Source organism: Strigops habroptila, chromosome 4, assembly GCF_004027225.2.
Source record: "Strigops habroptila isolate Jane chromosome 4, bStrHab1.2.pri, whole genome shotgun sequence".
Taxonomy (NCBI): domain Eukaryota; kingdom Metazoa; phylum Chordata; class Aves; order Psittaciformes; family Psittacidae; genus Strigops; species Strigops habroptila.
This window is the reverse complement of record NC_046358.1, coordinates 81,899,032-81,914,632: the sequence shown is the minus strand read 5'-3', so window position 1 is coordinate 81,914,632 and position 15,601 is coordinate 81,899,032. Positions and strand designations below refer to the sequence as shown.

Sequence of the window (15,601 nt, the reverse complement as noted above, 5' to 3'; positions counted from 1 at the left end):
TTCCCATTCAGTTAAATAATACGTTAGCGTGTGTTGAGAAGAGTTTTTTAATTATTGAATAGGTTCCCTGCTACTTCAGAGATGTAAGACACAGAAAACACCTCAGATCCTGGCTCAGTGCACATTACAATTGTGCCTTTCAATTTTTCTCTAGCAATCTTAAGTGTACTGGAAAGCATCCTTTAACCAGTGGCAGAAATATTTCCTGTGGACCCTTCTGAGGGTAACATCTAACATACAATTCCGTCTAGCTCTTGATGACTGGATAAGATGATTTAATAACCCCTTGGAATGTTGCTTTCTGATATGTTTTCAGGAATAAGCAAGAAGCAAAACATGGTAAAATATCGGGTACTTCATTATATTCACACAGCTTAGATCAACAGATTTAGATGAACAAAAGTTAGAATACAGAAAACAATGGTATCAGTAGCTACCCGGGGTAGAGGAGAAAGAGGGTATTTAAAACTTGTGGAACACAGCCTGCAGGAATAAAGTGCAAGTCTGACTTAAAAGTTTCAATACAAAAGCCATAGATGTCACCATAGGTTCAAGATCAAAGGTCTCCCCTAAGTCACGTAAGATCTGCTTTGCTTTATCTCAATGTCTTTATCAGGGAAAATAAAGAGGTTCCTTCCAACCCTAACCATTCTATGAAATAAATAAACCGACTGCTTAACTCAGACACAGAAGTCCTCAAAGAGAGCTTTTTAGCTTTGTTCAACAATGCAGAACTACAAATTAAATGGGAAAAAATTAAAACTGAAGAAAAGTAAACAATGACACTTTTTTCTCTCTCAAGAACAACCAAATACACACACACAAAAGCCTGGAGAAACAAAACACTTCATTGCAAATCTTTCCCTCATTCGGAGGGGAATAAAGCTGTCTTTTCAGGAGACCAAACTCTTTAGCAGCAATATCAAGGTAAAGTATTCCTGCACCTCCTTCTTACTATCATTCCCACAAGTACTTCCTCAAGAACTGTTCCCTCCACTAGTACAAGTGCCGGTACAGCTGCACAGGGAATCAGACTGGGGGGAAGGAACTGTTTTAACAAACCCTACAAAATAATTGTTGCTGTTTTTAAATTTTGGAGAAGTTTCCCAGTTCACAGCTGCACAAATAAGTTTTCCTGCTGAGCCTGAAGGGATAGTGTGCTCCACTGCAATACAAGAACGGGAATGATTAGTGGGATGGAGGAGAAAATGGGTACATTTTTCTCTGGTACTGCTACCAGAGCCTTTGTCCCCTGAAACAACACCTGGAGATACAACTCCAGAGGCACCTAGGCTAATCTAATGGCTCACTGCTGCAGAACAAGAAGCATCCCACCCACACCTTCCCCTGCTCCATCTTCCCCTTCTAACGTTGCTGGAGGCGCCCCATCCCACTCACAGTTATGCTCACTTGCACCAGCTTTCACTAAATCCTCTGTGACCTGATATAATTCACTTAAAACAGAGGAAGACTATTCAGAAAAGTACTTGCAAGGGTCTGACACGCCAGAGAGAGCACAAGATCATGAGAAAGTGTTTATACCAGGGGCATAAGGTTTGGTAGGAGGCAGGGAAGGAAAATACCATTTTAGCAGGAGTTTACAATGACATTAGCTCCCAGCATTTCTGAAACAGTACCACTGAGAGATCAACCATCAAATATTGATACTATTGACATTACAGATAAGTAACATAACATACTGTAACACGATACCAAAACTTACACAGTATCATTTGTAACCATTTCTATATTAAAACACAGGAAATTTCATGTCATTTCCTTTAGGACACAGTAATTAACTTGAATCAGTTCCTTGCAATTGGGTTTCTAATAAACAATTCAATTTACCTAAATTCCACTTATCAAGAGACATTTACTACTACTGAATTTCCAGTTACTGACCCTGTGGAAGAGAAATTTGATCCATGTTTCAGATTGCTTACATACAGTACACAAATCTATCTTCTTAAAATTATTTTATGTTTTTACTTTGAGAAAAAAAATAAGCCCTAACTCCATTATTATTTCCACACAAGTTATTTGGATTATGTTTCCTATGTGTTAACTGAAAAAAGAAAATTGGAGTATACGATCATTTCTTAGGTCATGTTAACTAGCACTAACCTGTGAGCAGATCAATTTAACATTTCCAAATGCAAGTTAGATACCAAATCAGAGATCAACTAAAAAATTCTGCATAGTCCAAATAAACACAGTACAAACATTGGAGGGTTTTGTTCACAAAGGTGCTGAAAACAGAGGTATAAATTTTCATAGACTGATTTTGGTTAGAAGGGACCTTAAAGGTCATCCAGTTCCAACCCCCTGCCACGGGCAGGGACACCTTCCACTAGAGCAGGTTGCTCCAAGCCCCTGTGTCCAACCTGGCCTTGAACACTGCCAGGGATGGGGCATTTACCACTTCTCTGGGCAACCTGTGCCAGCGCCTCAGCACCCTCACAGGGAAGAATTGCTTCCTTATATCTCACCTAAATCTTCCCTCTCTCAGTGTAAAGTTTGCAGTTAGCAAGGTTTTTGTTGTGAAGCAACTGTTTATTTTGTATCACAAGGATTGTGATCTGAAATCTTCATGGAGCTATCTTCACCATGCAGTTCTCTTTCAGATATCCTCTGCTGTCCTCTGGGCTTTTATTTGTTACTGTTATTGTTGTTTTGATTGATTGTTTGTTTTGTGCTATATGGCCTTTCTTAATCCCTGTGTATTCAGGGAAAGGTATAATAGTTTTTTCATGCTACAGCTATCTCCAAATGATCTCATTTTGATGGCTTTGAACGGCTCAGAGCTTGCTCTAAAGACTTCATGTTGCAGTGCTTTGAACTGTTTCCCAGAAGAGAACTTCTGTGATGCAATAATTTAAAAATGTATGAAAAATGGTATCTAATAACTTTTCAGAATAGCAAATGTTATTAGTATGTTGGCTTTTTTACCCACAAGAAGAATTGGTTAACTACAGAATGACAGAATAACTTCCATTCAAACATACATGCCACTTGAACTTCAGCTCTTCTTTGCAGCAATGCCCCCATCCTGTTCCGTACGACACACTGATAAAAGCCAGCATCAGACCTCTGCAGAGCTGGGACGATGTACCTATAAGACAAAATGCAGAATTATAGTGCACTTCTTCCTAAAGGCAGATCAATACTACTTTACGTGGTGTTTCTTATTTCTCCCCAAGTATTTTACACGTTGTCTCAAATGCTTATTATGTTTTTTCTCACAAACAGCATTCTCACATCATCTCTGGTCTTTGGCTACCATATAGTCTGTACTATAGAGGAGAAAAAAAAATACTTAAAAAGCATAAAATACCTTTCAGTCTTAAGATCTAGATTTGATAAATACCAATTAGTTCTCCACAAATTCTCTTGAAATACAGACTTAAATGTTTTCTTTACATTTCATCTACCTTCTTTCTTACGGCAAAGCTGCCTGGTAAATTGTCCAGAGGTGGCAGAAGACAACTGTAATCTAAATGTAGGCATTAAGAAGACTTGCAAGGAACATCAAAGCTTTCCAATGGAAAAAAAGATGGTTACTACACTGTGTAAATATTCTAACTCAAAGAAGTACTAGAAAAGAGACAGGGGAATCTATGCTGTATCTGCTCTGCCCTTCATCGTGCTTAAAGTCACCTAGTCCACTTACGTCCACCTTTCTCGTTCAACTATATCTGATTACTCAACATGAAAATGAGCTGATAGGCACAGTTTTAATGTGAATAAAACACATGAATAATATAGATAATCTTGTATTAAACAAACATTAATCAAAGCACATATTCCCCGGTCACCTTCTGGAGACATTATGGTAGGATTAATGAAAGTCTTTATGAGAAGATAAGGAAAAATGAAAGTGCTGAATTTTAATCTTCAAAATTTAATTCCACTAAAAGAAATCATCTCTCCTCATACACTATACACACCCACATACAGAGCTTAATATCTGAACAGCATCAGACAGCACAAAAAAAAAGAAGGTAGAAGAAATCTAGTTTAAGTGATAAATGAAGACTATAATCACTGCATTATATGTAGAATCAAATACACTATAGTAAATAGGTCAGACAACCAAATGCAGTAAATGAAAACAAAGCCCAACACCATGGACACATTTCAGCATCTACTGTGACTCCTCAGAGACCGTGGCTTCCTGAGTATATGAGTCAAAGGCAATTGTGCTGTCTGTGTGCCTAAGCTGACTCCTCAGGACACCCTTTGGAGCAACTTGCCAATTTTTTCCAGTGATTATGACAATTTGTACTGGGAAGATACAGAAAAGACAACTTGTTTGGGAGTTGCAGCAAACCCAACCATCAGCACACAAATACTTGCTGGCCAGTGGGTACATAACTCTAAACTAGCCATGGTGTCTCTTGCCTGATGAATATGCTATAAGAAACAGAGTGAGAAAATAGGTGACTTAGTACTGTACGTGGCTAACATTTGTTCCTCTGCTTGTCTATAAAATAAGACTCAAATTTAAAGGCTTCTTTCTTTGGTCTTCATCTAAGACAGTAATGCAGAGCTAGTTTTTCCTGCCACTATGACAAAACAAATCAATTGGATCACAAGTGTCCTACTTTAGTTTTCTTTTCTGACTTACTAATGTTTTAGCAGGAAACATTCTTAATATGTTGCCCGAGGACAATCTTTTAAAAATCTACAGTGAAAATCCCATCTACATTGGGAATTCCACCAAGACAATCCAAACCTACTGAGCTCTTGGCTTCGCAGTGGATCTACTGGGTAACAGTGTGCATGGAAGGCAAGCAAACTTAGAAGAATTAAATAACAAAAGTATTAAAAAAAGAGATACAACATATATTTACATTATTTAGACTAACCTGAAAATTGCAAACCTGGGCAAGGGCTAAATAGATATTAATGGAATTTCTGTGTTTACAATTTAAATAGTCTTTATGTACCTCATATGTCTGATGATCTTTTTAAATATGCTTTTCTATTGACCTAACAGTCAAAATACTGCTTTTTGTGCTATGCTTTCATCCTTCTACATATTGTCTGATACGCTAAAAAGGACACAAATAGTGCTTTCTAAATTCAAAATAAGACTGACTTCACAGAATGAATTTCTGTCAAAGACTAATACCATTTTTACAGCAACAAGACAATTTTGCTTAATTTTTGTCTACAGTCTAACTTTCAGGACAGAAGATCTTCCCACTATACAGATGTCAGGAAGCTATTTAAAGTTTCTGAGGATCTCTTCAAGTACTTCAGAAAGTCAGACCAGTTTCCCTGTTTTGAATGGTACAGTCAACCAGAAACTGGCTGTTTAGAAAGTTCCCATAGAAAGATGTAAAGTGACAAGCGTAAAAGAAAGCTTCAAGGGAAGTTTTCCAGAGCGTAACGTGCTCCATCATCAGGACTGCAATGAGTTTGAATTTAAGGATGAAGTGGTATCAAACATCTAAGGAGAAAAGATGGCTAATGCTTACATTTCACTCTGAATTTCAAATTTACACCCTAATTTTAAATGCTCTAAGAGTTAAAAGTGAACCTTTAGGCTACAGGTTTTTAATAGCCATGATAGTGAAGACAGAATTAAAACCAAAAGTATTTAATTAGATAGTCATATAACTTGTTATCTATTCAAACTTTTAAGGGACTTATGCAACAACTGATCTAACTTCTTTTAATGCAGAATAAAATTAAAAGTGTCCAATGTTCAAAAGACAAATATAACTATCAGACACTTTTAAGAAGTTTGGGAGGAAAGTGTACTGCTGCTTAGATGTGACCTTAGTTTCTTAATCTCAAAGAAATCGATATCTTCAGGCCAGGAAAGCAAACATGGAAGGCACACTGGGTGCAGATCTTAATTCAAGTGAAAACAAAGAGGGGGAAAAAAAGTCATTACCTGAACTTTAAAGACTCCTAACTTATAGACATAACCAAAGTTGCTACTGCAGTCAGCAATATTGATTTGCTTTCATTACATGTGTCTCAGATCACAAAGAATTTATAAGGTGGTTTTATAAATTCTTAATACAAACTAGCGTATGCACAGTCACTATAAAAGCCAGGCTGTGCACATCATCAGCATCGTTATGGAAGGAAAAGCTGTTCACTCAGGGTCACCAATGTCAAAATGCAAAAACTCCAATTAGTTCTTTCCTCACTCAGTATGTTATAAGAATCTTTCAATATTTTTTGGCCCGTTACAATATAGACATTTACTGAGACACATGAAGTAATATCAATTACAAAAAAAAACCTTTGATTGATGATTTAAATTGCAGCAGAAGTCACACTGGTAAGATTCATGCATTTAAACAGAGTATTTAGGCAGGAGAACTGCAAAGCAAACTATTACGGGGTCAAAGTTTAAATTCCGCAACTGGAATTTTTACATCTATGCATATCTTTTCCTTCCTTTCTTCCATCCTAATGCACCTATGCCAGATAATCCTATTTGCAAGTTTAAAGTTTTGCATCTCTGTAGAATTGAAACCTTGTTTGGCTTATTTCTGACTGTGGTATAGTAGTAGAGGGGCTGCAACTTCTCAGTTAGTATTTTCTATCAATGTTACTTCATTATTATAAAGCAGTAGTTTTCTATCTTCTTATTCACCTCTGCAGCAGATGAAACCAGAAATAAAACCAAGAAAAATATAAAAAAATGCAAAATTAATAAACGTAGTTTGTATCATGACCTGATGTTCACTAGATCAAATTAAGTCCAACGATAAGAAACAAGGTACAGACATAGATATGCATATACACAGTTTGGGAAAGATGTGTCCAATACACTGATTCCAACTTATACTGCAATACACAGTCAAATTCTCATTTTGCATTAGGATTTGCACTAATTTAAGAAATACCATGGCATTCTGATCTTAGTTTCAAACTGTCACCCATTCTTATTTGGGTTTCTCCTACTATGGTGCAATGCAAGTCTCTCAGTGACTAGAACATCTACAAAGCTTGAGTTCTAACCTTTGCTTTGTTGCTGATTCTACTTTCATGGTTTTTGTCCTCCCACACCATTTCTTTGTCTTACTTTCTCAGCATATTCCGTGGTTAAGAGCTGTTGTCAGCTCCTTCTACCACAAAGCTGCAACAGACTTTGCTGTTGATCAAAACAAGTGGCATTTACACAAAGTGACGTTCAAACCTTCTGTGATTAACTGTGCTATTAGAGATTTTTTTATTTTCTAGTAAGTATTCACAAATCTTTTCTAAATGTGTGTATGGTTCATTTTGAGGTATCAACAGATTTCAAGGCTTGAAAACAGCAAGCATTAATAGATGCAATTACTCAGGACTAAGTGGTCTCATCTAAATCAAGTCTTTAATTTCTAGCAAAGTTCACACAGAACTGTACGTTTGGTTGGAAACTGCTAAACACTTGATGTGCTCGATAACAAAAAGAGTTTTAACATTATTTAAGGGACTTTTTTCCCTTCTGCTCTATAAACGTAAGTAATATCAAAAATAGCATTAATGTTAGTTACAATTTTGAAAATCTTTGAGAAAAATAATTACTGACTACCTTGTGTAACAATGTAGAACTTTATATCATTATCTGCATTTTTATACTGATCTATACTATAATTTCTGTCTATCATCATAGAGCACAACTTTTCCCCACCTTAAGCAATGTAATCGTGAAAGTGCAGTATTTAACTTGGTTGGCTAAAGATACGAATGTTATACAAGGGCTCTGTCTGCCACATACCCACGCTTTTTAACTTCTGAATTCACTGGGTAACTTCAACAAAATTTCAGAGCACCAAATAAGTTACATAAATATTAAATTGCTATAAGGTTATGAAAATTGCCCATTGCATAGGGGTGAGACAGTTAATGTTCCCATTAAAAGAAAAGCAGATAACACTTGGCTGTTCTGAACTTTGATAGTTGGCCAGCCATCTGCTGCCTGTCAGCGAAAACGCAGCTCTGATTAGCCCCAGTATGGTTTTTCTCTTCCACGATGGGATGCCTTGTGGAATGGGAAGGGAGTCAGTGAGGTCCTAGGGGCAAAGTGCACAATTACAGAACAGTTTGTTAAAATGGAAGATAAATTTTCACATTTTCAGAAGTAAAACTGAAAGTTTTATATGCAATTTAAGATGAGCCACATTCTTCTAGATCCAATTGAAAAGAATAGTCCCATTAAGCTTATCTTCATTCACGGATGAGTAGCACATCATACACAGAATCATAGAATAGTTAGAGTTGGAAAGGACCTTAAGATCATTTAGTTCCAACCCTCCTGCCATGGACAGGGACACCACACACTAAACCATGTCACCCAAGACTCTGTCGAACCTGGCCTTAACATTTAACTAAGGAATATGCCGGCTATTTATTACAAATACATGAAAGTTGGCATCTGCAGCAAAAAAAGCATTTTTAGTACTTAAAAAAATCCGTGTTAGGACCCTTAGTTTGAACTGTCAAATATCATTTTTGGCAAAGGACATTCTCTCATAGAGACCTTATTTCTTTGCAAAACCCAGTCATCTTTAATGCCAAAAAACACTGGCAATGTATCAGTATCTACAAAGCTGGTTTGAAGTACTGGGGATTTGGGGGAAAAGGGGGGTGTTTGTTTTGGGGTGGTTTTTTTTTTTTTGCAATTACACTTAGAGAAGACTATTATATAGTTTTTATTTACTTATATTCACTGGAGTAGGCGGTTATTTCACTGTTGTTGCGTAACCACTTAAATTCCAAGGGCCAGCTGCCTTCGGCAAGGCACGTAAGTACAAGTCGATTTCCTTCCAAGTGTATCTGGGGCAAGCCTGGTTCAGTCTTGAAGTATGGAGCAACATCATCTGAAATACAAAGAGAAAATGGCTCTGTAAACTATTTAAGCCAGCACAGTATAAGCCACCGATATTTAGCTCATTTCTTCTCAAAATGGCCATCGTAAAACAAGAACCACCATGATTCAGCAAGTCAAGTCTTCCACTGCTATATTCCTAACTAAGCTTTACCTTGAGAATCGGAATTCACAGGATCTTGATAATCTTAGTCCTTGGTACTTATTCAGAAGAGAAGTACCCACTCAGACAAGCTTTTGTCCATGTTTTCTGTTTACATTGATAAGGATTTCAGCATTGTCTACTGTGGCAGGCAGTGAACAGCCCTATCAGCTTTTTTATCACCCCCCTGCCTTCCTCTGTGAGGATTAAATCCACTCAAAGATTTGGGGTTTTTTTATTTCTTGAATAATCTTGGATAGAAAAGTAATCTTGGATAGAAATGATTATCGCAGCAGGAGAAGTCTCAGGGTAAATGAAGAATCTGGGCAGAAAAGACGAGTTTAGGAAAAAAAAACCCACCTCACAAAATTGCAAGATGAATGTGTTTTTCAAAGTTACTGCCAACCAAAATGTGTTAAATTATATTACCTGAAGCCACTAATAGGTTTTGAATTAGGGTACTTCAATAATGTTCTAGGGTCACACATAGGCTCGAACTCTCGTTCCCCCGTGGATCACAAACACTCAGAATACTTCAAGTAACAAAATTCTCGACTGGTAAATTGCCAAAGCTCCACTCAAACACATACTTACTACAAGCCTACACCTGCTGGAGACCCGCCCCCGTCACAGCTGGAAGACAAAGGTTTTCATACCTTATGTGTTAAGTTTCTACTTGTAACTATGTAGGAACTACAGACTTAATCTTAGAAATTTAGAAATACCTTCCAAGTTTAGAAATACCTTCTATTATCAAATTAACTTGTATATGTGTATATATACACACATATATAAAACACACAAGTTAGATTCAAAGTCGGCCATTTAATACAAAATACAGAGTAGTATTTAATAGCTAGATGTTACTGCACTCTTTTTAGGACTGCAGGGCATGTGTGTGTGTATTTTATATATAAAATACATCAAAAAAACCCACAAACCACAACTATTGTCCTATTGAACTAACCATTCAATTAAATTGCTAATCTTTCTTTTAAATCTGATTCTAGATTAAGATCAGGTATTTTCACGTTTGCTATTTAAAGTGTTTAGGCTGTCTTCACAGTTTCTGGGGAAGTGACCTCATGTACTACTCAAGCCTGACAGATTTTTGAATCCACAGGTCACATACTATAATATAGCTGATAGCCATGAGACAGCAGCCATGAGCACTAGGGAAGGAGGAGCTCAAGGTAAGCGGTGTCAGTGGGTTTTGGGGTGCCCCCAGGTACTGCTGCTGATCGGGATGGCAATGGGTACACAGCTCTCCCTGGTGATTTCAGCCCCCCTAAACTCTTATCTTTTGCTTTGCTCCTTATCAGGGAATTGTTATGACTTCACATGGCAACACAAGCTCATCACCAGCCGAATCGCACAGTCCCAGGGTAGCAGCGATGCTTCAGCTGAGCGCGGTCAAGAGATCACAGGTCACCAAACTATTTACTGGCAGTAAAGTTGAACATCAGCTGCACACACATTTGATGGTTGTATTGACAACTTCCTACTTTTTCGAATTTAAATTCAGAAAGATACAGTTACTTCTGCAGCAAAAAGCACGTCATCATAAAGCAATACTCATAAACTATTGCACGAAATCTAACAAACTGATTTAAGTATTTTGAGGTAAGGCACTTTTCTGATTCACAGCATTTTAAAAGATTTGGTTTTCAAACAAACTGATTGAGGGCTAGTGCAGATCAGTAATATTTCCTTTAAATTGGATATACAGGAAGCTATGACAACTCAATGGATGAGAAAATAGGAGCAGCTCCACACTATCAGATAGTCCCTAGAAAATCTAAGACATTTTTTGCACTCCTCCACTCTATTACATGACTAAGATTACATTCTGCAAAGCTGCTGCTTCTTTTTTTTTGTTTTAATGACTGCAAATATTGTGAATAAGTCTTATCTCAATTCCCATTTTCTCTTAACTCATAAAATCAACCAATATTTTAAAACCTTATAAAGAAAAAATTAAGTCGGGGTTAGACAATGTGAGTGAAATACAGTCGTTTTACCCAGAGCAATAAGCAATTTTTTACATGGCTATTTCTAAACAAATGAGGAAATGTTAAATCCTTTCAAAGGCTTCACATATATTTTTGGGAGTCTCCTAAGGAGTTATGAGACAGACATTCTACCCTTGCAAGATTAAAGGTGTCAGGCTTCCTCTGGAGATGGAAGGTGGTGGCAGGAAGTCGTGCTGGTATTTAGGGGAAGCGGTTGTAACAGAGTCCATTGAAGTCCATGCTGAATCCCCTGAAAACAGTGACGTTTACCTGTATAGTAAACCTGTATTGACCTATATAGTAACCTGTATAGTATAGAGAGGTTCATGAAATGAGCTTGTTAAACTACTCCTTCCTTCAAGAAAGTTGAGCCATTCAGGGAGATTACAGGAAAATCTGCACTATAATCCTTTACCCAAGTAATCTGTTGATCCTGTTTTTCTGCAATTTAAGGACTTGAGCAGCATAACCTCCTTCATTATTTCACTCTGAATTACCTGTTTACTCCCTCCAACTTACATCTTTCCAAGAAAAAAATGATTTATTTGAAAGACAAAGACTGCTGCCCACAAGTCTGTCATTCAGCCTTACATTTGCTACTCAAATATTCCAAACCCAGTGATGCTGCAACCCACGCAGAGCTATCTCCCATTTAAAGTATCACAATCAAGCTCGTATTACATGAAAATCATTCTCAAAACTCAATCCAATTCTGGTAGAAGCTAAAATTTAATAGACTTACAGGAATATTTTTATAAAGAATATGGCATGCTTTATAAATTACCCCAGCTCTCTGGAAGATTTACTTAAACCCTTGAAGTAATTTTATCTTCTAATCTTTTATTCCTGATTTTCTCATCAATCACATACCATCAGTTTATCAAATTCAATTATATAATCAGAGCTCACTAAATATTCGCTGAAAGCAGAAATGAAAATAAAATACTGAGCAAAGATTCCATGAAGAGAGGTAGCAGTAAAGCTCTGATGACTCTGGCATTTCTGCAGCAGGGTGCTGCTCACGCCTCAGACACAGGATCAAAACAGCATCGCGCTCTAAGCTTTGCATCTTTAAGGTGTAATGGAAAGCAGGATTTTAAACTGGACCTACAGGGACAAGCTTAGTTGTTACAGAGCATCCCAGGGAAATGGGAAAATTGGCAGGAACCATGAAAGAAAGCCACCTCAGAAAGAAAAATGTATGAAAGGAGGAACTGGCTATGGGATTGAAGATGCAAGGGGGTCATTTAATAGGTATGAGGTACTTGCACTTCATTCATTAAATACAGGAAGGGCTCACCAGGAGACTGACCTTGGCCAGTCAAGGGTTTAGAAGCCATGAGACCATCTGAGTTTTAATTCTCTTGAAGGATAGAGCAAAAAGCTAATAAAAAGCCTATCTGAGTGCTAGAAACAGGGATAATAAATTAGTGGGATTAATATTCTTAGCTAAAATAGTTTTCTGCCTACACAAAAAGTGAAAAGCAAGCATTCATGCAACACACTGTTGCTTACTTCTAAATGCTGAAGGTGTGAATACTTCAGCCTCTCTGGGTCTTTAGCTACACTGATTTAAAAATAAAAATAATAATGGCAAAAAAATTATTGGAGTTGCAGGGAGGTGTGAAAGAGTAAAGTGCCAGTCCCTTGGCACATACAGACAGCTTCTACAAGTTCTCATGAAGTCTGCTTACCTAACTCACCAACATCCTCACTAGGATCCTTAAAAGCATGGCGTAGATTTATTTTTATGTAAATCTGAAGAAAACATAGGGTTGAATATGTCAAAATTAGCCAGAAATCTGCTCCAAAACATGCCTGACTTGCTTTTGTGCATCATTAAACTGCAAGAGTTCTATTACACTGCCAGGTTAACTCACCTATTTTCTTTGTTTGGTACATGCAAACCCTACATTGATTTTTATCTCATAATATAGCTTCAGAACCTATTTCAATAACACCCATACACTTTCATTTGGATTAATGTTGACATTTAAATACAAAAATGGTGCTGTATGCAATTGTTATCTGCTTTGGGCTTCTCCCCAGCCCTAGCAGACGAGATGCACCACAGAAAAGCCAAGAGCTCACTCATATTCTATTCTCCCTGAAAATCATGTTCAGGCATGAAGTTAAAAATGCAATCTGCACAAGGAGAAGGCAGCCTGACCGTACAGCTTTGTACTGAATGGAACAAAAACAAAAATACCAAGAGTTGCTATTCATTAGTTAACCAGGGGAGCATAACTCATAAGGACAGCATGAGTGAACATGACTTCAGAAATTGAGGAGAGTACCAGCTCAGGGACCTCAAATATACCCTCTAATAAACTAACAAAGTTTGGCTAATGATTCTTAGCCTTCTAACAGCTCACATTTGTAAAATACATAAAACAAAGTCAGATCAAATAGATCTTGCGATTACTACAGGGTGCTACAAGATCTTGAGTCCTGTCCCTCGGGAATTAATCTATTTTAAGTAAAGATGCAATTTGAACACCTCTACTGAGAAAAGGAAAGGTACCCTACTCCAGAGAAGTACCACATCACCTTCATCAGGGAAATCATTTCAACTACCCTGCTGAAATCTCAGCATTTTTTGGATACCAACAGTTTCAGGTAAAATCACGTGCTCACAGCCTGAGAAAATCAGTTACCATAATCCTGAACACACTCAGAGAAAGAATAATGCCGCGGGTGCCGGGAACAGGTTTAGAGATCCCCACTGCCACTGCTATTTGTCTCTCTTATGTATCTCTACCTTTAAGTCATTTTTAGGTGAGCCAATATTGAATGTTAAAAGTAGATTAACCTGTTCATAAATCAGTGAGTCAGAGCAAATACAGCTCAATCACTAATATCATTTGAGCAGCTGTCTTTCCATCACTCACTTCATCCAAAGGATCTGATACTGAAAATAAATCTTTGACTGAGATACGTTTTTCAATAAACCCAAACAAAAGCAGAATTGGTTTATTAAAAAACACACCTATATTGACTTTAACTTCTTAGTCCATAGTCAAAGCATGATGCACGTCACCCTTTCTTCATATGCATGAAAAGTTCCAATCTACTGGCACAGAAAAATAAAGAACAGAATATCTCCGAGGAATTTTCCAGGAAAATGAGACTAGATAAATAAATTACATAGAGAGACTGAACCATCAGCCCAGGAGAAGAGCAACGATATAGAAATGCTTTTGCTCGCCCTGTTTGCAGGGAAAAGGGATGTGAGCCATCTTCAGGTAGGTTAATGATAACTGCCATAAAAGAGTATTTTAAAAGATCTGTCTAGAGGATTGAATGTGTAATACAAAAGTATAGTTAAATTAAAATGCAAACTAGACTCAGGAAAACCAAACTAAAGACAGGAAGAATCTTTTCAGCAATCCAAAGAAAGTAGGTACAAACTGTGCAGAGCAGAATCCCATCAAGAACAGATTAAAGTTCAGCTGTGACATTCACAGGCTGATGTTTCAGAGTTGAGTACAAGCTGCTCTGTACTGATTGACAGCTGATAACTGCAGCCTTCTGGGGAATCAGGACCATTTTCTTCTTATTCCCAACTTGGATATGGAAAAGATTTTTTCCTTTTCTAAAGGACCTTGTAATCTTATTATCTTAGTTCCTGACACAGATGCATACATGTGCTAGCTCTGAATGCATGCTGTACTCTCTTGTGGAAATGAACTTCAATAGCTTATCTAGCATAAGAATTCAGCATTATTACATAGTAAATCTTGGGAAATGTACCAGGAAGTCAGATTGAACTCAGATATATTTGAATCAATCTCCTTTTGAATTCAAACCTAAAAATGCATTGGTGAGATGCTGTGAAAGTTAGTATATGATCTATTCATAAACTGTCAACAGTGTCAAACATACATTAGAGCATTCAGTCACTTTAAGCGTATTGATTTGCAGGAAGACTATTCCACCCAAAATATTGGATATTTGAGATTCAAATTTTCTTATCTGGACATGTGACATAAATCACCAAGTACAACAATTAAATTTAAATTGCATTTTACTACCACATTCTAAGCCTCAATCTGAAAGGACTGATGCATCACAGGGAATATTTCATTAAAATATCAGGTTATTTTTCAAGTATACTGCCACAGTTAAGAATTTTCACACAATGGTATAAAGCATTCCCTTAAAGTGGATTTCTTGAACTTTTATCAAAGACAGTATCTGATTTTATATTGGAATACTACTGAAGCAACTGTATTTAAATCAGTCTTTCTTCCTCAATTTCATAAGTAAATGAGCCCACACTACCCGTTTTTATCCTCGTATAGACGAGAAAGATAAGCTGCTTGCTGGATACCTCTGCTATCATTTCTAAATGCAAATGGAGGATCAGCTGAGGTTGATGGATAGTGCTTTTAAAGGTTTAATTGGGGATGGAATTAAATTGGTTTAGGACTCAGCAAGTTCTGTGAGGAAACCTACATATTTCTAGAAGAAGTGACATTTATTTCTTTTAAATGCACAGTCACTGGGAGACAAGATTTCCATGGGTAACTTCTTGCGCCTTCAATAGGTCAAATGACTAATTGGCAAGTAAGTTATTGGGTAATTGCCAATCATATATTTGATTTG

The 15,601-nt window shown here is 37.1% G+C and overlaps 1 protein-coding gene across 3 annotated transcripts in view; it reads right to left on the bottom strand.

Annotated features, from left to right (window-relative positions):
- SDK1 (sidekick cell adhesion molecule 1) overlaps nucleotides 1-15,601 on the bottom strand; it is a 411,662-nt gene that overhangs the window by 284,620 nt on the left and 111,441 nt on the right. For all 3 annotated transcript variants that reach the window (XM_030484559.1, XM_030484561.1, XM_030484560.1), the window contains exons 3-4: nucleotides 8,672-8,831; nucleotides 3,006-3,112 (exon numbers count right to left, since the gene is read on the bottom strand). In XM_030484559.1, the coding sequence (XP_030340419.1) occupies nucleotides 3,006-3,112; nucleotides 8,672-8,831 (267 nt within the window). The remainder of the gene's footprint in view (nucleotides 1-3,005; nucleotides 3,113-8,671; nucleotides 8,832-15,601) is intronic.